We start from the raw sequence: 26323 nt of genomic DNA, 5'->3' as shown, positions 1-26323 counted from the left end.
GATACACATTTTTCTTTAATTGAGGTTGCCTAAAACGTCTTTTTGATGGCAAGAACTGAAATTTTATATTTAAGGGGTGGGAACAATCTTCAATGATGGTGCTTTGTTTAATTCTCATTGAATGAATTATATTTGATTATCTCTGTGCTTTACCTACAATTACACTGGCAATTTTTACTATTCGACACAGTTATTGCTTTTCCTTCATTGGCAACAGTCCATACCATGCAATCATGTTAAAACTTACAACACTTTCAACCAAGTTCTTATATACCATCTCCAGAATTTCTTGACTCTAAATTGTTGTAACCTCCTAATGAGCTATAATCTCTGCATTGTTTTTTTTGAAAATGCACTCTGCATTTGCATCAAATGTCAATCCACTATCAATAGATGTTCCTTAATCTAACTGCCTCTATTTCATGTCCCTCAAGGACCAGAGGGTTTAACCCTCGATTAAGTACTAGTTTATCTCTGCTAATTATCATCTATTTTGGTTTTATTAAAATTGATCTCCAGCAAACTCCTCCTTTTACACCCGTTTTGAAGCAAATTTTTACAACTATAGTACAAGATTATCTCCTTCTGTTCCTGTTTTAGTCAACCGGCCAGCAAGTGCCATATCATCTGCATATTTTAATAACTTTAAACCTAAATCCTGAATCTTAAGTTAATTTGTATTTGTTTTAGACACCATATTGTTAACAACTACTCTGAGGACGATTTAAAAGGAAATCTTTTATCCACCAAATAAGATCACCAATCACTTCTAAATCAAGTAGTTTTTGCAGGAGAATATCTGTTTGAATTGTATTAAAAGCTGAGCTAAAATGTATAAATAAAATCCTAACGTCATTTTTAGTCTGTTGGATATGTTCAGCAGCAAAATTACAAAGTTTCCCCTGTAGGCGAACTGAAGGGGGTCCAAATCTTTGACCACTTTGTTCCAGATGTGCCTTGATAATACTCTTTCCATACATTTACCCAAAATAGATGTAAGAGCTATTGGTCTAAAATCTTTTAACTGATTAGCATTGGATATTTTAGGTAGTAGAACAATTGGAGGCTTTCAACAGTGAAACTACACTGAACTGAACTTCAACTCTGAAAACTGGACTGAAGCGGTTTCAATTTACTAAAACTACTATGTTATCCTGCTTTGACGCAATCTACATTGTAAAAGTGCTGTAGAAAGGAAGATCTGTCAATTCGATTTAGGACCATCTTGTAACCCCCTTAATAATATCTATTCTCGACAGCTTTATTAGTTTATAAACTATAGTTTTTGGTGCTGCTTGACCTATACTACCACACACACACACACACATATATATATATATATATATATATATATATATATATATATATATATATATATATATATATATATATATATATATATATATATATATATATATATATATATATATATAAAAATATATATATATATATATATATATATATATATATATATATATATATATATATATATATATATATATATATATATATATATATATATATATTTAGTGTTTGTATCCAAATACTTAAAGGAACACTCATCTTGTTTTTTTTTTAAATATGCTAATTTTACAACTCTCCTAGAGTTAAATAGTTGAGTTTTAACATATTTTAATCCATTCTGCCAATCTTCGTATGTGGAAAGAGCACTTTTAGCTTAGCTCAGCATAAATCGTTGAATCAGATTAGACCATTAGCAATAATGTTATGCAGAGTCTTAAAATAGTTCACAGTTGGCCAAATAGGTAACAGTGCTACGTAATGTCATTGTATCTGCTGCAGCCATGGTACTGATTTCCTTGATTACTATGCTGAAATGAGTAGAATTTCTAGCTATATCAGCCTAGAAAATTGCATCTTTTTGTTTCTTGTCTGTTTTAGTGCAGTGTAATTGCAATAGAGTCAAGCTTTAAATAGGAACATCTTTATAGAATTAAAGATGAATTTAATATAATAGTAATATTAAAAAAAATTGTCAACTGCATTCAGATTAAAAGATAAAACTGAAAAAAGCATTTATTTACAAGAGGAAATGTTTAGAAATTTGTATTTGCACCAGTGTTCATTTCTTTAACAAAAGGACAAAGATGTTTGTTGCCTATTGCTTGAAACGGATAGAAGCTTAACTGGTCTGCTGCACCAGTAACCATTAATGGTGAATGTACGAGCTCTGATCTGCTCATTTATTAAATGAAACAGTGCAATAAAAATCTATGCTGGTTAGCTTTTCTATTGCCTGCTGAGATACTCGCTATTAGTATCCAATAAAATCCATGTCATATTAGCTTAGCCTTGAAAAAGTTTGTCAACAAATCATTATGTATGTATTTTGTAAACATTAACATTGTCTGGTGAGATTTTAAGGAGATTTGAGTTATATTCCTATTATTCTACAGTTGCCTACATGGTTTTAATCCAAATTGATCTCTGCTGGTTTTTACTTTCAGGATAACGAAGCTTTGCAGCAGCAGCTGTATGCTAATAAGCTCCAGATCTCTGCTCTTCAGTCCAAACTGGATGAGACCAGACACCGCTTCCCTGATGTGACCCCTGACCCAAACCTTCTAGAGCAGCTGGAAACCACACAACAGGATCTACTAGCCAAAGAACAAGAAGTATGTGTGTGCGTGTGTATTCAGAGCAGGATTAAGCAGAGAGACCCCTTTACATCCTATATTAAAGGGCATTTCTTTTCTTTTTCTTTTATTCTATCATGTAGCCACCCTTTACTTGTTAAATAAATGTTTGAGTTTGTTCTGTTAAACACTAAAGAATATATTTTAAAAAATGCTGGTTGCTGCAACCCATTGACTTAGATAGTTAAAATATAATAGGATTTTAAGATCTTGTATATCTTAGAATCTTATTATATATGATATAATCTAGGGCTGGGTGATGAAATCGGTATCGATATTTATTGACCGAGCACCATTTTCAATATTGATACAAAAAAGATTTAGTATGTCGTTTTGGACTGCTATAGTTTTAATGTGGCTGCTGTACACGCGCCTTGTAAGCAGTGCCAGTAAGCTTATGGTGGAAGTTTATAATTTCCAATGGAGGCACGCATATTGGAGCCATGTTCACATGTTGTGCAAGCGGCGTGCATTTTCCAGCCACACCTAGTTGAAAACATCTGAACTTTTCTGAATGCTGCAAGCGCATCGAAATTCATGCAAATAGAACTAACCAATCTGATTCACACTTTGTATAGAATATAAACATTTCAGTATTAACGGTAGACTTATTATCTCAGACAAGCACAGCACTTTTAGCTTTTCTCCATAAACTTGCATCGGAGCTGCAGCAATGATTTGGCTGTTTGTCATCCCCTGAAAAAATGGTTGATGGTCCCCTAGTTACAAGAAATGCTAGGGAAGCGCGAGCGCATAGTCCATTGCAAATGGTCAAGGAATCTGCAGCGCAAGCTCTTGTCAATTCTTGTCAGAATAACACATGGGAAATTTTGTGCAGTGGCTAGTAGCAGTGAGGAGACTGAAAAAAATAAATAAATAAAAAAGGATGTCGCCAGAGTGGCTTTTTGGTTTCTTTTCTTGTGCATCCCCACCACTAGCTCCTTATCTGAAAGATTTTTTAGTAGAGGGTTATATAGTTTTTCAAAGTCACAATTTGTAATGTTGCTGTATGTATTTAAGTAATGATGGCTGGCTCCTTTCCTTGAAAGCTCAGATTTGATTGTCATAATTAGCTTTGTTTGACAGAGTTTGAGATTTACTCTATCATTATTATTCCCACCTTAAAGTTTGCTTTGATTGTTCAGTATTTACGCTTTACCATTGCATACACTTTGTAACATTTTATTTATCAAGTTTAAGAGTCCCTTTAACCCTTATGTTTATTTTATCAAAGAGATCAGATATTTGGTTTAAATATATTTCTTTTTGACTATTAAAACTATTTGCCTTAGTAATGTTGGTTGAATTCTTTTGAATATAATATATTCCAAACATTCTTGTGCTGTCCCTGAGGTTGTTCTTGCTCTTGATGCTGAAAAAGCATTTGACAGAGTTGAATGGCCCTACCTCTTTGCTGTACTCAAAAAATTTGGGTTTGGGAACACGTTTATTCCATGGATTCATCTCTTATATGCTCACCCCCAGGCCAGTGTACATACAAATGGTATACATTCACAATATTTTAAATTAGGAAGAGGTACAAGGCAGGGATGCCCACTCTCCCCTCTGATATTCGCCCTGGCTATTGAGCCACTGTCAAATGCCTTACGCTCTTCTGTTTCTTTTAAAGCAGGGGTCACCAATCTCTGTCCTGGAGGGCCGGTGTCCCTGCAGGGTTAAGCTCCAACTTGCCTCAACACACCTGCCTGGGTGTTTCTAGTATACCTAGTAAGAGCTTGATTAGCTGGTTTAGGTGTGTTTGATTAGGGTTGGAGCTAAAATCTGCAGGACACCAGCCCTCCAGGAATAAGTTTGGTGACCCCTGTTTTAAAGGAATCTCCCGTTCTGATATTGAAACTAAACTATCACTTTATGCTGACGATTTGTTATTATATGTCTCAAACCCAATCACTGCCATCCCTTCTATCATGTCCATTCTTAACAAAATTTGGATAATTTTCTGGTTATAAAATACGTTTTCAGAAGAGTGAGTGTTTCCCTGTTAATGATTTAGCCCTGCAACTTAAAGACTCTGAGGTTTCATTTAGGCTGTGTAAATCTGGTTTTAAATATCTTGGGATAAATGTCACCAGATCTCTATCATCTCTCTTTTCTGCTAATTATACCCCTTTATTGGCTCAAACCAAATCTGACTTCCAAAGGTGGCGGAATCTTCCTTTTATCATTAATTGGAAGGATTAATACAATAAAAATAAATGTTCTTCATGAATTTTTATTTTTATTTCAATGTATTCCAGTAATGTTGGTTGAATAATGTTGGTAAGTGGTTAAACAAAAAAAATCCTAATATTCTTCAATGTATTGGTAAAAAGTATTCAATAATTATCGATATTGAAAGATATAAAACATTGCGGTAATTTATTATTATTATTATTATTTGCAATATCGTCCAGCCCTAATATAATCTATTTCTTGTTATATATCATATCATTTATATTTTATTCATTCATTTTCTTTTCGGCTTAGTCCCTTTATTAATATGGGATCGCCACAGCAAAATGAACCGCCATCTTATCCAGCATATGTTTTTATGCAGCGGATGTTCTTTCAGCTGCAACCCATCACTGGAAAATTATATTTTTTATCATATATATATATATATATATATATATATATATATATATATATATATATATATATATATATATATATATATATTTTGTTCAACAGAACAAACTCAAAGTTAGAAAACCACATTAATGGGAAGACTCGTTTAAGAAGACTTCATTAATCTAAAAATAAGTGGACAATGCTTAATACAAGTCTAAACTTGAGTGTAGATCATATTAAACTGGTCCACCTGCAAACACTTCCAGTGGTAGCTAAAAATCCATTTGATTGCAATTGCTCATGTAAGAATGAAGAAATCCATTCAAACAGACACAAACCCATCTAATCTCCAATTATATTTACCAGATTATTCTTGGTTTTGATGCAGTCTGTTATTCATGATGCATAATCAAGACATTGAGTATGATTTATATTGTAATTTCCATTTATTTTTATTCTCACTTAGGTAGAGTTGCTGTCAGAGCGTGCGAGCGAGCTTGAGAAGGATCTGGTAGTAAGGGAGGAAGAAGTCAGACAGCTAACGCTACAGCTTGAGCTCACAACCAGAGACAGCAGAGCAACAGAGGAACAGCTTCATGCTCACATCACACACCTGCAGGTAAAACCTTCAGAATAGCTCTTTGATGGATATAATCTGGGGGGTTTTATCTTCATAATCTTGTATAAATGAAATTCATAGACAATGAGAAAGTTTTTCACGTCGTACAGATAAGTTTCTCCTAACTAAATCCTCAATTACGTTCTGTGTTATGTAGGAGACTGTGGACACACTAACAAGACGACTAGAAGAGGGGAGCGATGAATCCATCCTTCAGCTGCCTTCTGCTCTTCTGGAGGAGAAGAATCTAGAGATCGACCACTTGAACCAGCAGCTCCTCCAGCTGCAGCAGGAGTTGGATACGACCAATGATAATAAAGTATGTCTGTGTTTATTTAATTTGGGTTTTTAGGGCAACAGTATCTCTAGCAAAAATGGACCATCCACATCAAAAGCTACTGTTCAGACCATGATTTATGCAAACGTTTAAATAAACAATTCGCTTATGCACCAACGTGCAAGAATTGTAGTCCTGAACAGTCCTGTGACTTAACTTTATATGCAAAGAAAGAGAAAGAAAGAAATCCCAAGATGCCCAAGTTATAAAGAAATGTGTTTTTAAATCGGATAAAGACAGCAGAAGTCGATTAACTAATTTAATTTTTTAGCCCGACATCTTTACTGTTCCAAAATATTTGAAATTTTATTTAGAATAAAGTCTGTTGTGTTCAATGGGGCAAAAATTAGTTTTTACCCAGACATTTAAAAAGAATGGGGCATCACGGTTTCGCATTGGGTAGCACGATCAATTCACAGCAAGAAGGTAACTGGTTCGAGCCTTGCTGGGTCAGTTGGCATTTCTGTAGAGATGGCATGTTCTCCCTGTTTTGTGTGGGTTTCCTCCAGGTGCTCGGTTTCCCCTACAGTTCAAAGACAAGCGCTATAGGTGAATTGGGTAAGCTAAATTGGCCGTAGTGTATGTGTGTGAATGCAAGAGTGTATGAGTGTTTCCTAGTGTTGGGTTGCGGCTGGAGGGGCATTCGCCGCATAGAGCATAAGCAGGATAAGTTGGTGGTTCATTCCGCTGTGACCACCCCTGATTATTAAAGGGAACTAAGCCGAAAAGATGAATGAATGAATGAAAAAGAACATATTTTAGAGCAGTAATCACAGTAAAGTTTATCCAAGGTTATCATCCCATCAGAATCTTGTACCAGCCCATGCCTAGTCATTACAGAGGCAATTTTGATATCCAGTCGATAAAAGAAAATAATTACATTGGGGGGAGAAAAAAAAAACATTCATCGGGTTTAAAAAGACATGCACTTGCATTTATTTATATGAGTGGTAGTTAATGAGGAGTATTTAATTGAATATCTCTTCATTATGTGCATGCTATCTCCTGAAACCTTGAATGTAATACATTTATTATATCTGTTTAATTAATGTAATTATTGCAGAAGACTATAACTGTGACTATTTACATTTGCACATGTCTTCCTACTATTTCTTTAAGTATCAATGATATTTTGGATTAATGTCTAACCCTTATGTACTGTTCAAATTGACCACCCATCTGTTATGTTTTGGGCTGTTTTTGCCCTGTTGACTTCCACTATGACCACTTTTTGTAATTGCAAAGCCATTCAAATAATAATGCATTGTTGCTGGTTTTCCCTGTTGGGAAGAGGTCAGATTTATTTACTAATAACTAGGGCCAGACGGAATCTGGGGATGTTTTTTGCTATTTCTGCGGAAAATGTTGGTAAAAATCTGCGGATTTCTGTGGAATTATTTTGGGAATATCATAACTAAAATCGTAATATGTGAAATAAAAAATAATGTCTTTTTAACTTTTATTTAATGTTTAAAATGCAAATCCAATTAGATCCCCATTATTTGGTAAACAAAGCAAGTCTCTCATATAACATATCTACTATTACTACTTACTACCACTATTGGAAAATATGACTGTACAAACTGCACTGTAGATGAACATAAATCAGATGAACATTTTCATATTAGTCAATAATATTATTGTAATTAATTAAAAAAACGGAATAAATATATATTTACACACATTTACTCAAGTAAATAAACAGAATTAATGATGGCCAAAAAATCTGCGGAATTCTGCGCGCGCAGATTCTGTGTGGACCTACTAATAACCCTTTAGATAAGCCTGTTTAAAATTAAAATTTATATAAAAATATTATTTTTATATGGATTTCTATGGTGTAAAACTACAAATTATAGTGCTTAATTCATAAATACGCTATGTTTACTAGGTTCTGAGAGCTGAGCTGCTTATTTTTTATTTTCTCAAACATATCAAAGGTCTTTTTTACACTCTCACACACTATACTCCACATAAAAGCCAGAAACTAACTGCAACTGGTGATCAACAATACAAATCAAAAATTGTATCTCTTTCCAACAGGGAAACCCAACAACAACTAAAGCAGGTCGCACACCAGAAGCGCCGCTCGGCGCCGCGCAGCGCCACGCAGCGCCAAGCATTTTAGAATTCTAAACATAGGTTTCTATCAGGGTACACACACCGGCGCCGCAAGTCGGCGGCTGTCGGCGGCGCCCGGCGACGGCTCAGGACGCAGTTCATTTTTCAGCCGCGCCACAGAGCGCCATCTGATTAGTTTCATGTTAAATATCATTCGAATGTGCGCGTCTGGTGTGTGATACTTTAAACTGTCATGTACGCGCCGTGTCGCGGCGCCAAGTGGCGCTTCTGGTGTGTGACCTGCTTATGGGTTTGCGATCAAAAAATGTTGTTATAATGGAAGTCAATGGGGCAAAAACAGCCCCAAACATAATAAAAGGGTAGTAAATTTTTTAAAATTGAGTATTGTTGAGTTTTTAAAATTTTTGAAGCGTTTTCTCAAAATGAATGTTAAAATAAGATTTGGCACCAAAAATCATTCCATTTGCTAAAACTGAGAAACTTGTGGCCAAATTAGGCCTCAAAATCACCTAAATGGATAAAAACATCCCCAACTGCACATGTTTTATTGAGAACTTACATTTTTTATTAATATATTTGGTAAGAAACGCACATGCATAACTCTGAGAACTGCTCTGGAGTAGGTTATAGTTAGAGCATAAGTTGCTATGGCAACTTCATACCCTTAATGTTGCATTGTATTTTTGTTGGAACCGAAGGTTATCTGCTTTCATATCCTTAAACTTATCTGCATATGTCACACAACCTGCTTTCTGGAATATCCCCAGGTTTGTAATGAGTCCTCATTACATTTTCAGATTCTAGAGGAAAAGCAAGCTGAGATTGAAGAACTTCGCTCTCTGGTAGAACGTCTCCAATGTGACCAGGAACGTTTACAGCAGGCAAAGGAAGAAGAAATGGAGCAGCTCCATGAGGTTATTAACAAGCTTCAAGAGGAGATAAGCCAGCTTGACCCCAACCATCATGAGATCAGCGACCCCAACACTGACAGCCCCGAGTCGTCGGACTTTCCGTGGTCTCCTCGTCCTCGCCAGCAGAGGGCATCTGAAGAAAGCCTGTGCCAGGAGCTCAACAGCCACAGACTGCAGTCGTCCCGTGCTCGTTTGCAGGAGTTACAGACTGAGCTGGAGCAGGCCACCGGGGAGAAGGACTCCCTTCAGAGACTGCTGCATTCCCAAGAAGAACAGTATGGGGGTCAGGTGGAGGCGCTTGGACGGAGTCTTGGAGAGGAAAGGGGGAAAGTGGCCGTGTTGGAGCAGGAGGTCAAAAAACTGACACTCCAGCTGGAGGAGAAAAGGACAGAAGCTGAGCGATTGGCAGCCTGTGTGGAAGAGTTAGAAGATCAAGAACGATCTCTTCAGTCCTGCTTGAGGGAGTCGGAGCTCAAGTTGAGAATGGTAGAGGAGAGAAGAGATGAGTTTCAGGAGGAGGTGAAGAAGCAGCGCGCTGAGAAGGAGCTTCTGGAAAACCAGATCTCTGAACACCAGCACAGAGAGCAGGAGAATCAGGGCGAGCTTGAGGATTTACGGTCCAGACTTGAAGAGCTTGAGGAGCACGTCCAAGCAGACATGGTCAACCTCAGTGCCTTGGAAACCAGCAAATGTGAGCTGTCCATGGAAAGAAATGCTCTGAGAAAACGTGAGGGACGTCTCCAGGAGGAAATTGAGCGCTTAAGACAGGAAATGACATCAAAGACGGACTACATAAAAGAGCTGCATGAGCAACAGGAGGCGGCGGTTGCTAAACAAGGAGAAGCTCAGAAAGAAGTACTGGTGAGATCTACTTGGAAATCTTTTATTATTATTATTTATTTTTTTGATCAAACCCTGTTCACTTTTGGTTATTTGAGTACAGTTTTCATTTCTTCTCGCTGTAGTGATTTTTGTAAGGAACATTGCTACTTAAAAGTGTAATGTAATTCTGTACTTTCTTTTGTGACATAAACAATAAGTTATTTGTGAAGTTGCCTCAGGGTTTGAGGTTTTTCAGAGTGTGTAATTAGTTGCAGATCATGCATGTTGTCTGTGTGCAGTTTGGGTAGTGACTAAGTTACTGCAGAAAAAAAGGGGAGAACAGAGTGGTTTAGTCCAGCCCACTGTCATATGAGACAACGACTCACACAGGAAGCAAAATTACAGAAAGAGGAAGTCTTGTCTGAAGTCTTTTAAGCTGTTTACTTCAAACTTTGATCTAAATTTAAGATTATTTAGTCAAGGTAAACCTGCTTTCTTTGTGTTTGCAGTGTTATTAGAGCATGATTGATAAACATTTTAGCAAGTAATGTTTTATTAAACACTGTTTAAACCTGTGTGTACTTTTCATTATTGTTTATTTAGGAGACAAAACAATGATTCCTTTTAAAATGTAATCGCTGCACATGATCCGTTTAGAGTGTTTCATGTGCTCTAGGAAGCTGGAAATAGTTTACATATTGAGTCATGCTTTTACAGGAGATCTGCGGCACATATAACTCTGTTATTCCAGCTATGCTATGCAATAATGAGCAACCAAACCACTGAGTTTTGTAAGCGTTTTTTAACTGTTTGTTGCTGCTGTTAAAGGGCTGACTGTGTGTTTTGTGCAGACGTGTGCTGAAGAGACCTTGGCTAAAGCCGAGACTGCTCTTCGTGAACGAGAACAGCAGCTGATCCTCCTGAGGGCGGAGCATGAGGCGCTGAGGGCTGAGCTCGCTGCTGTGAAGGAGGGGCTTAGTAACAGCACAGAGAGAGCTGAGAAGCTCCAGGAAGAGGGACAGGTATGTGGAACTAGTTTCTTAATTAATTCACATGTTAGCATATATTGTGGTTTGTTTGTTAAATGCCTAATTCTGGCTTATTATTTTTGGGTGATCTTCCTGTATTTTAGGTGAAATAATTTTATTTTAAAGGGCTAGTTCACTCAAAAATGAAATTCACTCACTATTTACTTAAACCACTGGGTTTACTGTCTAATTTTACTGTCATATTCTTGCAGGCTTAATGTTGTTGCTAGCCTGTTTGTTAAATATACTGCAATGAATTTGTTAGTTAATTTCTCCACTGCTCAATTGATAACTCAACTTGAAGGGATAGTTCACCCAAAAATTAAATGGTCATCATTCACCCTTTATTAGTTTCTTCTGTTAAACACAAAAGAAGATATTTTGAAGCAGGCTGAAAAGGACTTGCATTGTAGTAAAATCAAATATAATTGAAGTCAATGCTTAAAAGATGATATTTTGAAAGCTTTTGGAAACCCTTAAGCATTGACTTCAACTGTATTTAGTTTTCCTACTATACAAGTTGATTTCACCTTCTTTAAAATATCTTCTTTTGTGTTATCAGAAGAAATAAACTACATAAATGGTGAGTAAATCATGACATTTTTAATTTCTGGGTGAACTATCCCTTTGTTTTGTTATCTTTTGAGCTATAGAAAGAAAAAAAAAAACAGTTAATTCCAATGTATTTAACAATTAGGCTTGTAACAACATAAAGCCTGCGAGAGTATTAATTAAAAGTCATTAGTTTACTCAAAAATGAAAATTGGCTTCAATTGTTCATTCTCATATCATTCCAAACCCCATCAAGCCTAACATGTTGTTTAGGATTTTATGTTGGCATACTCCACACATGTGCACTAGAAATATTCTTTCTTGTGCAGTGTCTGTGCTGTTTTGGGGCATAAATTTACATCTTGTCGAAACAAACAAGTTTATTTATTTATATATTTGTGTAAAAGATTTTACCTGAATAAAATATATATAGATACAGTCTTGAAAAACTGAAATTTTAGCATCTATTTAACTTGCCAACAAATTCAATGAAACTCCTCTCACAGTTTCTTTATGGATTGAGCAATTCCAGCGTTATGGATGTGACATTTGCAGTAAAAACTCAAAACATAAATTCACAATCTATACGTTAACTATAATAAAAACATCTGTTTATATTTTCCAAAACAACTAAGCATTGAGTTATGAGATCAGCAAAATAAAAATCTCCAAACATTTTTATATTTTAAATGAGGAAAATAAAGATGCGTTATGATGTGACCAAAAAAAGTTTGCGAGTTTATAGTATACAACATACTTTGTAGAAATTCTATTAGTTAAACTACATGACCCAACAAAATTATGCTAATCAAAAGGATAAGGATTGGCTCTCTAAAGGAAAAAAATCAATGATTTTATTTTAACTTGCTTTTAGGAGGAAAAAGCTTCGTTGTAGATAAGGTATGCAACATTTATAGATTTTGGTTGTGCGGTTATAGTCTGAGTAATAACCGCGTTGTTATGATATCTTGATTAGTACACATTCATTAATTTCAAAACACTACTAGTTTAGAAAATCTTATGAAAGCTTCTTATATTTAAAGTGTTATTTATTGCTGCTCTGTAATCAATTAATATTGTACAAAAAATATTAAAAACAAACAACAGTCCATTTCTCTTTGGACTTAAAAATAAGTGAAAAAAAAAAATTTTTTTTATTAAGTAATAATTTTACCCAGAAAATAAATAAATAAATAAAATAGTATATGTCTAATGTAAATCTAAGCTACTTATTAGCGAAGTATTTCTCTTTTAAAGAGAACAAATGTAGTCAAAGTCTGCTTTTGATCAACAAGATTTCAAAATTGTTTGGTATTTTCCTTTTGTTGTTTTTTTTTTTTCTCTTTGGCGTATTTAATTTTAAATTTAATTAATCTATTCCTATAGTGCTTTAACAATGTAGATTGTGTCATAGCATCTTAAGATAGAAGTTCTAGTAGATTGAAACTGTGTCAGTAGAAATGTTTATATTCCATACAAAGTATGAAGCTGACCGGTCAGTTCCTGTTACATGACTTGCGGTGTGCTCGCTGCATTCTTTCAACTAGGTGTGCCTGGAAAGTGTCGCCCCTCTGTTGGAATTAACAAAGTTGCGCGCACAAAAGAAGGGAAATGTGAACGGCCCTTAGTTAATAGCCTCTCCCATAGTTAAAATGAACCTTGAATTCAGTGTGTGTTCTATTGTGTACAAGCTCGGAACTTCAAACTAGCACACAGTTGGCATAACTTTTAGTTGCATCTGTTTTGTTCCCTGCAGAAACGAGAAACCTTTATGATTAATTAAGCGTGGTTAATAGTGAAATTGGTTAACCATTGCATCGGTTTTATGGATGTGACACCTCTCCATTATGGATGCGACATATGTGAAATTGCCACTTGTGTGACTTTTTTGTAAATCAAATATAATTGTTTGAAAACATTGACAAAGACATTGGGTGTTTTTACAGTACTTCAAAATACAAACCTACACAAAAAAACGTAGGAAGAGTTTCGCTATTTTAGGTACACACTTCTGTAAAAAATCTAATTTGGTGCTTTTAAACTTTCTCCCATCAGACGAAAGATCGTGCATTGGCTGATCTGGAAATCCATAACCAGCACCTGAAGGCAGAGCTGCGGAGTCTGCAGGATGACCTGGCTGTTCAGGAGGAAGAGCTGGCCTATCAGCAGCGAGAGCTAGAGCAGCTCCGTCAGCGCTGCAACCTCCAGGACCACCATCCCAAACACAACTACCGCTTCCTTGAGGGTCTTTCCCAGGACCCGTCCCTGTCTGCCTCACTGTCTTCTCCTGAAGTCCTGCGGAGGTTGGACTGCAGCGAAGAGCGCCCGTCCCGCCTGCAGGTATCTCACCTCTCAGAGCTCAGCGCGCTCCACAACGCCAGCCTGGAGCTCCACAGCAAGCCTTCACCCATGGAGAGGGACAAAGAGCGAGCACACGTCAGACAAACTTTCAGCCCAGCGTCAGAGGAAGCTCCACCCAGCACGCACTCTGCCTCCCCATGCTCTCTTACCGTGTCTGAACACCTCTCTGTGCTCGAGTCGCTGGATGCAGATAAGGTAATCATTCAGTTAATTTTTCCAAAGATATGTTATAGTGCTCAACATTAAGAATTCCTCAATTCCGGATCCAGCCAACATTTTAAATGTTTTTGCCATACAAATGACATTTAATTTTTTTAGTAACTTTGTACACCAGAACTTATATAGTGTATAAAAACATAATCTTGATAGGGTCACACTTTACAATAAGGTTTCATTAATGTATTCACTAGCATGAACTAATAATTAAGAAAACATGTCCAGTCTTTATTAATGATAGTTCAATATTTACTAATATATTGTTAAAATACATGCATGTACTGTAGACTGCTAGTCTTAGAGGATGAAAAAACATTGCTGCAAATCTGATGCAAGTTTTATTTAGGGAGAAAATTAAAAAGCACTGCAGTGTTTGTCTGAGATAATGGGCTCTATTTTGACGGTCCACGCACAGAGCTCAAGAAGGCATGTCAGAACGCATTTTTGCTAATTTAAGGATGGGAAAATCCGCTTTGTGCCGTGGCACATGGTCTAAAAGGGTTGTTTATTTTTTTAATGAGTTATAGGTGTGTTTTGAGAATAAACCAATCAGAGTCTCATCTCCCATTCCCTTTAAGATCCAGCTGCGTCGCGCCATAAGCAAATTTGCTATTTGGCGCAAAGTAAGTGTTAGTGGAAAAACTGAGCATTTCACTAGCAAACAGTTAACAGTTTTTTTTTTTTTTAACAGAAAACTGTTAAACAGAGTATCTACTGCTCAAGAATGAGGGTGCTTTCACACCTGTGAATCGATTCAGTTGTTCCGAAACAGAGATTACAATTGTTACATTGTTGCTCTTGGAGCGGTTCGCTTTCACACTGCAAAGTTTCTAATCGGAACAAAGAGCTAAAACAAGTCACGTGCGAGTAAACTCCTAACATTGGTCAGAGTGTCAGGGTTTATTTTGCAGCGTCCCGCTCAGCTGTCAGGAGAGGTGGTGGTTTGGTGGTGATTGACAGGGTGTGCGCGATACGTGTCTGAGGAGAGATGCGGTGGGGAGGGGTGAGAAGGGTGCGCGACAATGCCTATTTGAGGACTGGGAGGGAGACGCGAGATTACCGGGAGATCATCACTCGTTTGCGGGCTTCCGGAGACTCGCGAAACTTCCCGCCATACTCATAATTCTCTCTTCATATAGCCGAAAGCCTATTACATATCCATAAAACACTGTGATATAACCGCGCTCGGATCGGATCGCTTTCTCACTGCAATCGAACCACTCCAGGGTTCGTTTCAATCACCTCACTCAGGCGGTCTCGGAGCGATTACTTTGGCGCGGAACAGAGCGCGATTGCCCTGTTCACATATGCCAAACAAACCGCGCTAACTGGGCAAACGAGATATGTTCCGAAACAAAAGTGTAGGTGTGAAAGCACCCTGAGAGATAATGGATCTACTTTCACTTTCGCACTCGTGGATAGGGAAACCTTTACGCACAGACGTCAATTAGTCTATAAATAATTAATTTTGTTTGTTAAGTGCAAATATTAGTTTCAAAACTATTTCTAAATTCAGCTCTAATTTCCAGCAAACGAATAAATGAACAATAATAACGAAGTGTGCTAAAAAACCTGAGTTATATCCTAAAACACATGCTGTGCCCCATATGGTCTAAAACCTGACAGGTGGGCAAATCTAAGCTTGTTTTTAATAAAACAAATATAAATATGGATATAATAAATAATACTGCTAATAAAAATAACATTATACAAAAGCAAATTGTTATGAATGAACTGAAAAAGCCTCCCGAGATGAAGAAGACATAAAAGCAGTGATTTTTCATATTTATGTAGACTAGAAAATAATGTTTTGTAATATTTTAATCCTTTATATTTATATCCTATATCTGTTCTTATTATATCCTATATATATATATATATATATATATATATATATATATATATATATATATATATATATATATATATATATATATCCTTAATATTTACATTTTTTCATATGTAAAGATATTTGCCTTTTGCTCTCTTGTGCGTATTAAGCAGTGTGTAAGCGAGGCGCCACTCTGCGCTGGAGTTTAGACCGGGTTTGTTTTGGTCTAATGATAAATCTATTTAGCAACAAGCCAGCCGTGCGCCTCAGAACGCCTTCCTTTTTAGACCAGAACGCCTATGGGTGCACATCTCAGCGCAAATGCATTTGCTATTTAAACAGCGTAGCGCAACTCCTCAAAACGACTCTTGTGCCAAGCTGAAACTAGCAAAAGACTACTGCGCCTTGCGCCACATTGAGCCGGGTGTATGATAGGGCCCAGTAAGTCTACTGGAATGTGTATATTTTATACAAAATATGAAGCGGATTCATCAGTTCTTGTCATGTGACTCGAGGTGCACTCGCGGTATGTTTTAAAATGGCTGCGGCTTGCGTGCGTTGCTTCCGATATGTGCGTGCAAGCCACGTGCCTCCATTTGAAATAATGAACATGAGCGTGGAAAACATGTGATATGTGAACGGCCGCCATTATTTGTGATCTCTAAAAGTTGATCTTTTTCTTGCACACACAGACATGCTGGATATACCTGATTTGTTGATAAATGGGTTGCGGATCCATTCCCTGGCAGTTCATAGGTCCTTCTCTGGGCTGTTTCCCCTTCACAAAGAAACTTTCCAAAGACGTCTGTTTCTTACACATTTCTTACTCGGCTTGTGGGTTAAATTTTAGCCCTCAGGTGACCGAGATATAGCTGAGAGACAGCAGTCATTTAAAAAAAAAAAAAAAAAGATTGTTCACACAGATGATAAATAAAACTGAAATAATTAATGATTTTTCGTGCAACCCGGTACCAATACGAAGCATGCTAATAGGACTTTTCATTTGCCAGTAACCTGGGTTAAGCGATTCCGATGAACTGTTTGCCATTGCAAAATTGGCGCGTTTAAGGTCTGTTCTCTTTAAAAATCAGCAGTTTCCACTGGCTAAATGACATCTGATATAAAGTGGGTCTCAGAATGTACAAGAACCACTGCATTAAATTACTTTACCCACACCACGTCTTTAAAATATGAGCATTTATTTTACCCCTGTATATTCAATGGAGCTTCTGCGCTAGCCTGCCGATTCTTACAGGCATGAGCGAGTAAATGGCTTTTTGTCTCGTTTTACGCTTGAGCAACTAAATGAATGCCATAGTCTATTTAACTGATTGTATTTTAACTACATTACAACATCGATGCTGTAAAAGGTATCGTTTAAGATGGGAATAAAACTAACAATAACAGGCCAACGGAAATTTATCAGCATGGGAACAGCACTAGCTCTGCATATACCCTATTGATCCACAGACCGGTACCGGAACTCTGGGTAAACAGACAATAAATCACTTTATTTTCATTTCCTAACGTTAATAAACATGTATAAATACTATAATGAATTGAAATGAATAAATGTATTGGTCATTGATCGTTCATGTAAATAAATACATCAACTAATACAACCATTTTGAAAAGTGTTGCGCATGATCGACACACTTTGTTTGTACAATATTAGTAATAATATAGTTTATTATTATTATTATTATTATTATTATTATTATTATTATTATTATTATTATCAACAAAAATAGTAATCATCATCATTGTCATGATAGTTATTCATATTTAGCTTTGCTTTTTTTTTGTTTTATTTGGTAGTTTGGAAACTAGTGCCTTTTTTGTTTTTAGTTTCCATGGCACACTGTCAGAATGAAAGTATTTAAGTTAAGACCTTAAGAGTTTTATTTTCATGCACCTAAGTTAGTTAATAGTAACAATGCAGCAATCGAAAAAATCGTCCAAAAATCATATTTATATATTTTTTTATGCCTTAAACGCAACATTAACAACCTGACTTTTTTTGTGAATTTTTATTACTTTTATTTTATCTCTAATACAGAATTGAATGCAAAGTACAAAGTGTGTAAAGTGAAAGATGAAAGCACCGTAAAAAGTATTTATAATTGGTGACTCACGTTTTTATTTTCACAGTATTATTGGCAAGCTTATAATATGTGGTAATGGTGTGACTTTTTTCATTTTAATTTTTAAATGTTTTTTTTTTTTTAAGGTTGATGATTTGGACAATTCCGATGTCACACCATCACGGTCCCCTATTGGCTCCACCTCTCCTGTGTCTGTGCCGGAGTGGGTCAGCGATGGATATGGCAGCAGTGCGTTGTCTTCATGCATGCGCTTTTGAATGATACTGCATTTGTTTAACTGGTGTAATTGGAGTGTTCTAAAATGTTTGTGCATGTACAGACGTGAGCTCAGAGCTGGAGGCCATGCTGAAGCTTGAGTTGGAGAATACGGAGCGTTTAGATGCTCATTTTGTGGAGTATCTGCGCTGCAGAGGAATGTCACCTGCTGAGAATACAGATAGTGCTGCAGGCAGCATGCATGACAGCCATGAGGCCCTCACACCCGAGTTACAGGTAAACATAATCACTGCAGTCTCTTTTTCCATTTATGAGAGGGTAGCATTGTGAAAAGTGTGCTTGTGTATTGTTCATAGGCTATGTTAAAGCGTGTCTACCAGGAAAGCTGCAGAATTCTGTCATTGTCCCATCGGCCTGCCCCATCCGGCCAGTCCCGCCCAGATTCTGATCCTGCCCCGCCTCCCTCCTGGCAGAGGGAGAGACGGGCCTTACAGGAGACCATCTTATCACTCAGAGAGCTGCTCTGCAGGATGGCAGACAGGGAACCCAAGGTGAGGATCATTTCTGGATTATCATAGAATTTTAAAGGGCAATGAAAACCCCTTTGTTTCAACAGGGTGTTTTCACACTTTTTGGAAAAAGTCAGGAAAGTGGGCATGTCCAGGTCTGTCTAAGGGGGAGTGTTGGAGGAGCAAAAGAGGGAGGGTCTACAAAAAATTTGCATAAAAATGGGAGTGTCGATTTGGGCATGCGCTGATTTTCACAATCAAAACACACACACAAACGGAGGAGAAAGGCTGTGACTGTGTTTACATGGACATCGGTAATCAAATTATTTGACAAATTATTAAATGGTGGACTTTAACTGCAGTTTGGCTCTTTCATTCAGGGAATTCATTTATGCCCCTCGCGACAAACAAGATATTTGATTCGAGGAACTCTAAGCGTGTATTTTTCATGAAATGTTTGTTACTGCATGGCGAATGAGAGAAAAAAAAACTCTGCATTTCCCGGAAACTTAGAAGAACTCGGCAGGTAGCGTCAAAGCCGTGTGTGTTAGTCTTGTAACAAAATGCGGTGAAAATCCTACACAACGGTAAGTTTGATTGTGGTGCTAACTTGTTTATACTCTGTGTAATAGTTAGTTCAATACGAACTAACTTTGCCATCTGAATAAACAAAGACCACTGGTTGCTTACTTACCAAATCTGTAGAGACCGCACAATCAACACCAACTAGAGCCGCGTCTTTATTAAGAGGAGACGAGCAGCAAATTCAGATCTCACCATTTCCAGATGAGAAAAGCTCTCGAGTAAACAATGTTCCTTAGACGCGTATTGTTGTCGAGCGTTGCGTGCACTGTAATCTGTACGTGAGTCCAGCTGCGCTCTCATAGAGAGAAAAAGAAAACAAAACCTTCACTGCAGCAAATTATAAAAGCAACACTGCACGCTTGTTTTGGGAACACAACGTGGCGTCTCTCTGCCGTCTAAACACTGTAAAATTAATGAATATTAATAAAGTTGCACAATAGAGCACGCTAATTGGTTTAAACCAAGTCTTACTCATGCATTAATGCAGCACACTCAGAGACATAATAAGGCACTCCCAGGTACAGATGTCCAGTCTACGCGCTGGAATACACGCTAAGATTTCATATCCGTGACGCAGCTTCAAAAAGTAGTTTCAAACTTTAAGTATGAATTTGCTCAAAAGAACACAAAAACAACCAATTTTTACTTTTTAGTGAAATATATGTGTCCTAATAGTGTTTTTAGCAGCATGGGACACCTATTTGACTGTCAACAGCTCAAAAAATGTGTTTTGGTGTTTCGTGACCCTTTAAAACAGGGGTCACCAATCTTGATCCTGGAGGGCTGATGTCCCTGCAGAGTTTAGCTCCAACTTGCCTCAACACACCTGTCTGGGTGTTTTAAGTATACTGTACCTAGTAAGACCTTGATTAGCTTCAGGTGTGTTTGATTAGGGTTGGAGCTAAAATCTGCAGGACACCGGCCCTCCAGAAACCAGTTTGGTTACCACTGCTTTAAAAGGTCTATTCCAGACAATGGAAGTCAGGGAATTTTATATAAATATTTTTTGTCCAAGTGATGGAATATCAGAGATTTTTGTATGTCATTTTAAATGACTTTCCATTTATTAAAATGTGTTTTTTAGTTCTATACCAGGTTTATCGTGAAGTTTTGTGTGTTTTGCCTATTGTTAATGTTGGACAGTATTTCAGTGCCATTTTATTCACTGGTAATCAAATGCAGTAACTTTTGTAAAGGTAACAGGATATAACTTTTTATGTTTTTTTATGTTGTTTTGTTTGCTTCAGTACTTTATTTTGACCGTAAGAACCATTGGTCTCTGTAATTTATATAAAGAGAACACTTAGAGAAACAAAGAATGAAAGTGTTTACCTCTTAGCCATATATTATTATTATCCTACAATATCATTTTTGATACATGAATGACTCTAAGCGATCAAAGTAAACAAAACTGTTAAAACAATAGTTTTTTTGCAATAATTTAATAATAGCACATGATGTGTCTGAAGCGGGTCACACACACCTAGGGAAAAGTGTATTGCAATTCAAGGTATTTTACATCAGATGAGGACTTTCTGATTGCACATATATGTCATTTCATAAAATATAGTGCAGATGGTGTGTAGGGTATTTAGTATCCTAGCTGGCCAAAATTTGTAGCAATTGAAAAAAGTTCCTCTGGATTTTGCATCGTTTCCTTGATTCTGCATTAAATTCAGTGACAACAGAAATGCATAATTCTGGAGGAACTACTCGACAGAAATCATGGAAATTCATGTTTTTAGTCGGGTAATTTGACTTTTGTCTTACAGTGGGAACCCTAAAAGTAAATTTGTTTGTTTAAATCTAATTTTCAGCAAAGTTATGTTAATCAATTTTAAGCCCCAGAAATTGCATGTCAAACGATGCAGTTGGCTTTATTGTAAACTCAAATGTAAACTGAAAACAAAACGACACACACAGAGTTATACACACAATTAAGACTGTCCTGTTAACTGTGCGTGATCCAACCCTTCACTTATAGCATGTTTTTTATTTATTTATTTAAATTTTTTTTTTGTATTTGTCTGTTTGCTCCTGAAGGCTGATGATGGGGATGTGGACTGGAGGCGTGAGCTGTTGCAGGCAGTGCGCAGTGTGTTTGACAGTGAGAGAGAATGGCTTCACACTCAGCTTCAGGCTTTCATGGCAACCAGCACTCAGATGGACCTCACCCCTCTGCTGGACCAGCTAAAGAAACTGTTTCAGAAGCAGGTGCTTAGCAGCCCCCTCTGCACCATTCTTGCATGTCATCTTAAATCTAAATGCATTCACAAGCTTTTATCATTCATAAACACGTTTTCTTTTTGTCCTGCAGGAGGAGCAGCAGTGGAAATCATTAGAGCAGATTTTTAATGCAGACCGTCACAGTCTACTGGCTGAGGTACGCAGTCTGCATGCACAGCTCCATGCAAGCACCCAGCAGAGCCAACAACAGCTGCGACAGCTCCAGGATTCCCTACACACCACAAAAGAACAGGGGATGGAAACACAACATCAGCTGCATAGTGATGGTATGTTCTTCTGAAGCCCCTGTGTGGTCAGTCGAGAGAAAAATGACTGCAAATGTAACATATTTATGTATTCACTTCATGCACTGTTTAGTTAAAGAGTTGGAGATGCGACTGCAGCAAGAACAGACACAGTCACATGATCTGCGCTGCTCTCTGGAGGCTGAGAAGAGTAGAGGACTGGAGCAGCAGAAACAGTTGGAGGCGGAGCTTAAGGCTGTATCAGTGCTGAAGGCGGAGCTAGAGGAGATGAGAACGGAGCTGCAGTCATCATACAAGCATCAAGAAGAATTAAAGAGCGAAATACATAAGCTCAGGTGCACGCATGCACGTTACATAAAAATGGTCAATTATTAGTATGCTGTCATTTTTTTCTGAACATGTTTTGGGCTTTTTTAGGTTGAGTCTGGAAAACTTTGAGGCTGAACGTCAGACCTGTTTACAGGCCGTGGAGAAAGAGCAGGCTAAAGTACAGGAACTGCAAGAGGAACTTAAACAGCAGCAACTCCACAGCCAACAAACAACTGTGCAAAACAAACAAACCCAGGAGGTAAAACAAGTTTTTGATGTACTAACCTACCGTTTGTGAGGAATTTGATTCCTCATATTGACAACAAATTTAATATAGTTAATCCAAAACTGTTTGTTTGGGTTACACTAGGTGTCCATGACATATTTGTTTAGTCTGCAAAAAAAGTATACTTTCAACTAGGTCCCTTGTGTTGATTAAGTTTGTCATTTTTTTAAGTGCATATAAGATGTTAATTATTGCATTAATATGGATTATTTAGGAGGTTTTTACACAACATTATCAGCCAAAGTTGAGGAACTTCTATTTAGATGTTTTGCCTGTTCGTTAACATAACTGTTTTTTGGGACTGAAAATGTGTAAACCGGTTTGGAAGTTAAATTTTAACTTGTGTAAATAGATTGTGCGTTTAAAAATGATGACGTCATGCATGTGAATATTACATGTTTAGGGAGGTGTAGATTACAGGCAAGCACAAACATAAATGCACAACAATGCGGGAGCACGTGATAGTGTTGTTGATCAAAAAACAAGTGGAGTGAATTTACTTCTGATTATTCATTCATTCATTTTCTTGTCGGGTTAATCCCTTAATTAATCCAGAGTCGCCACAGCGGAATGAACCGCCAACTGATCCAGCATGTTTTTACACAGCGGATGCCCTTCCAGCTGCAACCCTTCTTTAGGAAACTTTTGATTACAACCTAATAAAAAAACAAAAAGCCACCTACACCTCATTATCACTTTCCTAAATGATTTTACAAACAAGATGATGGCAAAAAATACTGGCCTGGCATACGAAGTACATCGTATTTGGCCGATATGTGGGAAAAAAAAAAAATAAATAAATAAAAAAAAACTCTTAATTTTGGGCTCCATCGCTGTCGTGTAATCATAGTCAGAAAGAAAGACTGTGCGTGTGTAAATTGCTTTTGCAGTCTACAGCACATCTATTGAATCGTTAGGTTACTTCGGATATGAAAATGTAAGTTTAGGCTGGGTGAAGCAGTGGCGCAGTAGGTAGTGCTGTCGCCTCACAGCAAGAAGGTCGCTGGTTCGAGCCTGGGCTCAGTTGGCGTTTCTATGTGGAGTTTGCATGTTCTCCCTGCGTTCGCGTGGGTTTCCTCGGGGTGCTCCGGTTTCCCCTACAGTCCAAAGACATGCGGTACAGGTGAATTGGGTAGGCTAAATTGTCCTTAGTGTATGAGTGTGCGTGTGAATGTGTGTGTGGATGTTTTCCAGAGATAGGTTACGGCTGGAAGGGCATCCACTTCGTAAAACTTGCTGGATGAGTTGTCGGTTCATTCCGCTGTGACCGGCGTAACCAACGGCGCATGCAATGCGCGTAGCTGTGCATTTATACTTCTGCGCGCTGTCTCTGTTGGTCTGCATTAATACTTCCGAAACGCTAGTTGGCAGTGAGGTGTAAATGTTCCTCTGTGTCGAGTTTCTTCGCTGGTGTTTTGCTTTTCCTGAACACTTCCTGAATGTATAAGTGGCTCAAACTCGCTCATTTTGAGGCAGGAACCGGCGGACGTGCAACAACTTTAACTATGAGGTAAACACAAAACAAAACTTTCCATCCGGAGCTCCTTCACGAGACTCCACACTTGTAAACAATCGCTCCATCGGGTTCGCGCCATTCGCTCGGCTCTCGGTCCCGCCCAGACTCGTCAGCGCTACCAAGCCAACCAATAACAGAGCTTGCACTACGCGTTGTTGCGACGTGTAGTTACATTTTTTTGAGAGGTGCACATCAGCGACGGCCACGGCGTAGGGCTATTCGTCAAGGCCATTGCATACGGGTGCATTTAACGCAGAAGTATAAATCAGCCTCAAGCTGACAAGAGAACGAATAAATTAAGTTTAGGCTACTTATTAACAAACTCTCAAGTTGACGCTTCGTTAAATTGACCAGCTATAATAGTGCATACAGCATCCATTTAAACTGAAAACCGTCTATGCTAAACAAAATATGTAAATATTGCTATTGTAATTTGGTTATACTAAATAAATGATGTATATAAATGATTTGGTTAAAACTGATCATGTGTCCCTTTTATTCTCTTTTAATCAGTCTTTACACCAGGCTTTGAATGAGCAAGCATCACATGTCAGTCAGCTTAACTCTGCACTGGACCAGGAGCGCATCACATCCAGTAACCTGCGCTCCGAGCTCCAGATCGAACAGTCTCGTTGTGAGGCCCTGCTAGCCCAGGAACGGGAGCGCACAGAACTTGCACTGTCCCGCCTGGAAGAGGAACGTTCTCGATCCACAGAGCTCTCCAATTCTCTCTCTCGCCAAGCCCAGGAGCATGCACGCCGTTTAGAGGAGGAGGCCCGCAGACAGGAGTCAGCCAGCGCTCACGACCGAAAGTTCATCCAGGACCTCCGGGCACAACTTGAACACGAGAGGAGTCAGGGGGAAGACCTGGCAGCCATGCTGGAGCGTCTGCAAGGGCAGGTGCTGGAAGGGAAACGCAGGCAAGCTGAGGCGGCCGAGCAGGAGGCGCACAAGGAGCAGGAGGAGGTCAGGAGGCTCCGTGCTGCACTGGAAGGCCTGCAGAATCAGAAGACGGAGGTCGGGCGCACTCTAGAGGCAGAGCGGGGACGAGCCGCTCAGTTACAAGTGGAGTTGGATGCGATGAAGGAAAAGATGAGAGCGGTGAGAGTGAAGGAGGAGCAGATGGAGAGGCAGAGGAAACAAGAGCAGGCGGAAAAGGAGCGCAGACAGGAACACGCTAATGAGAAACTGGTGAGGGATTCTCACATACTTGTTCATATGTACAGTACTGTGCAAAGGTTTTAGGCCAACATTAATTCTGTTGTTTTACTGATGGTATAATGGATATACACTCACCGGCCACTTTATTAGGGACAGTGCTCGTTAATGCAAATTTCTAATAAGACAATCACATGGCAGCAACTCAATGCATTTAGGCATGCAGACATGGTCCAGACGATCTGCTGCAGTTCAAACTGGGCATCAAAATGGGGAGGAAAGGTGATTTTAATGACTTTGAATGTGGCATGGTTGTTGGTTCCAGACTGGCAGCTCTGAAACTTCAGAAACTGCTGATCTACTGAGATTTTCATGCACAACCATCTCTAGGGTTTACAGAGAATGTTCTGAAAAAGAGAAGATATCCAGTGAACGGAAGTTTTGTGGGCGCAAATGCCTTGATGCCAGAGGTCAGAGAAGAATGGCCAGACTGGTTTGAGCTAAAAGAAAGGCAACAGTAACTCAAATAACCATTCTTTACAACTGAGGTATGCAGAAGAGCATCTCTGAACACACAACACGTCGAAACTTGAGGCGAATGGGCTTCAGCAGCAGAAGACCACACCAGGTGCCACTTCTGTCAGCTAAGAACAGGAAAATTACGCTACAGTTTGCACAGGCTCACAAAAATTGGACAATAGAAGATCGGAAAAGCGTTGCCTGGGCTGATGAGTCTCGATTTCTGCTGCAACATTCTGATGGTAGGGTCAGAATTTGGCATCAACAACATAAGCATGGATCCATTCTGCCTTATATAAACGGTTCAGGCTGCTGGTGGTGGTGTAATTGTGTAGGGGATATTTTCTTGGCACACTTTGGGCCTATTAGTACTAGTTGAGCATCAAGTCAACACTACAGCCTACCTGAATATTGTTGCAAACCATGTCAATCCATTTATGACCACAGTGTACCCATCTTCTAATGGCTACTTCCAGCAAATAACGTGCCATGGCTTAAAACGCGAATCATCACATACTGGTTCCTTGAACATGACAATGAGTTTAAATGGCCTCCTCCGTCACCAGATCTTAATCCAATAGAGCACCTTTGGGATGCGGTGGAACAGGAGATTCGCATCATGGATGTGCAGCCGACAAATC

General features: G+C 38.3%; 1 protein-coding gene across 4 annotated transcripts in view; it reads left to right on the top strand.

The window, feature by feature from the left end:
• Positions 1-26323, top strand: part of pcnt (pericentrin) — a 102044-nt gene that overhangs the window by 63425 nt on the left and 12296 nt on the right. For all 4 annotated transcript variants that reach the window (NM_001346290.1, XM_087255040.1, XM_087255041.1 and 1 more), the window contains 14 exon segments: positions 2469-2636; positions 5695-5847; positions 6005-6166; positions 9064-10038; positions 10851-11021; positions 13635-14135; positions 18218-18320; positions 18412-18584; positions 18665-18859; positions 21446-21616; positions 21720-21915; positions 22007-22229; positions 22312-22462; positions 24519-25196. In NM_001346290.1, coding sequence (NP_001333219.1) covers positions 2469-2636; positions 5695-5847; positions 6005-6166; positions 9064-10038; positions 10851-11021; positions 13635-14135; positions 18218-18320; positions 18412-18584; positions 18665-18859; positions 21446-21616; positions 21720-21915; positions 22007-22229; positions 22312-22462; positions 24519-25196 — 4020 coding nt within the window.

The sequence above is a fragment of the Danio rerio genome, chromosome 6 (genome assembly GCF_052040795.2).
Source record: "Danio rerio strain M-AB ecotype USA chromosome 6, GRCz13ab, whole genome shotgun sequence".
Classification (NCBI taxonomy): Eukaryota; Metazoa; Chordata; class Actinopteri; order Cypriniformes; family Danionidae; genus Danio; species Danio rerio.
This window is presented reverse-complemented; position numbering and strand designations above follow the sequence as displayed.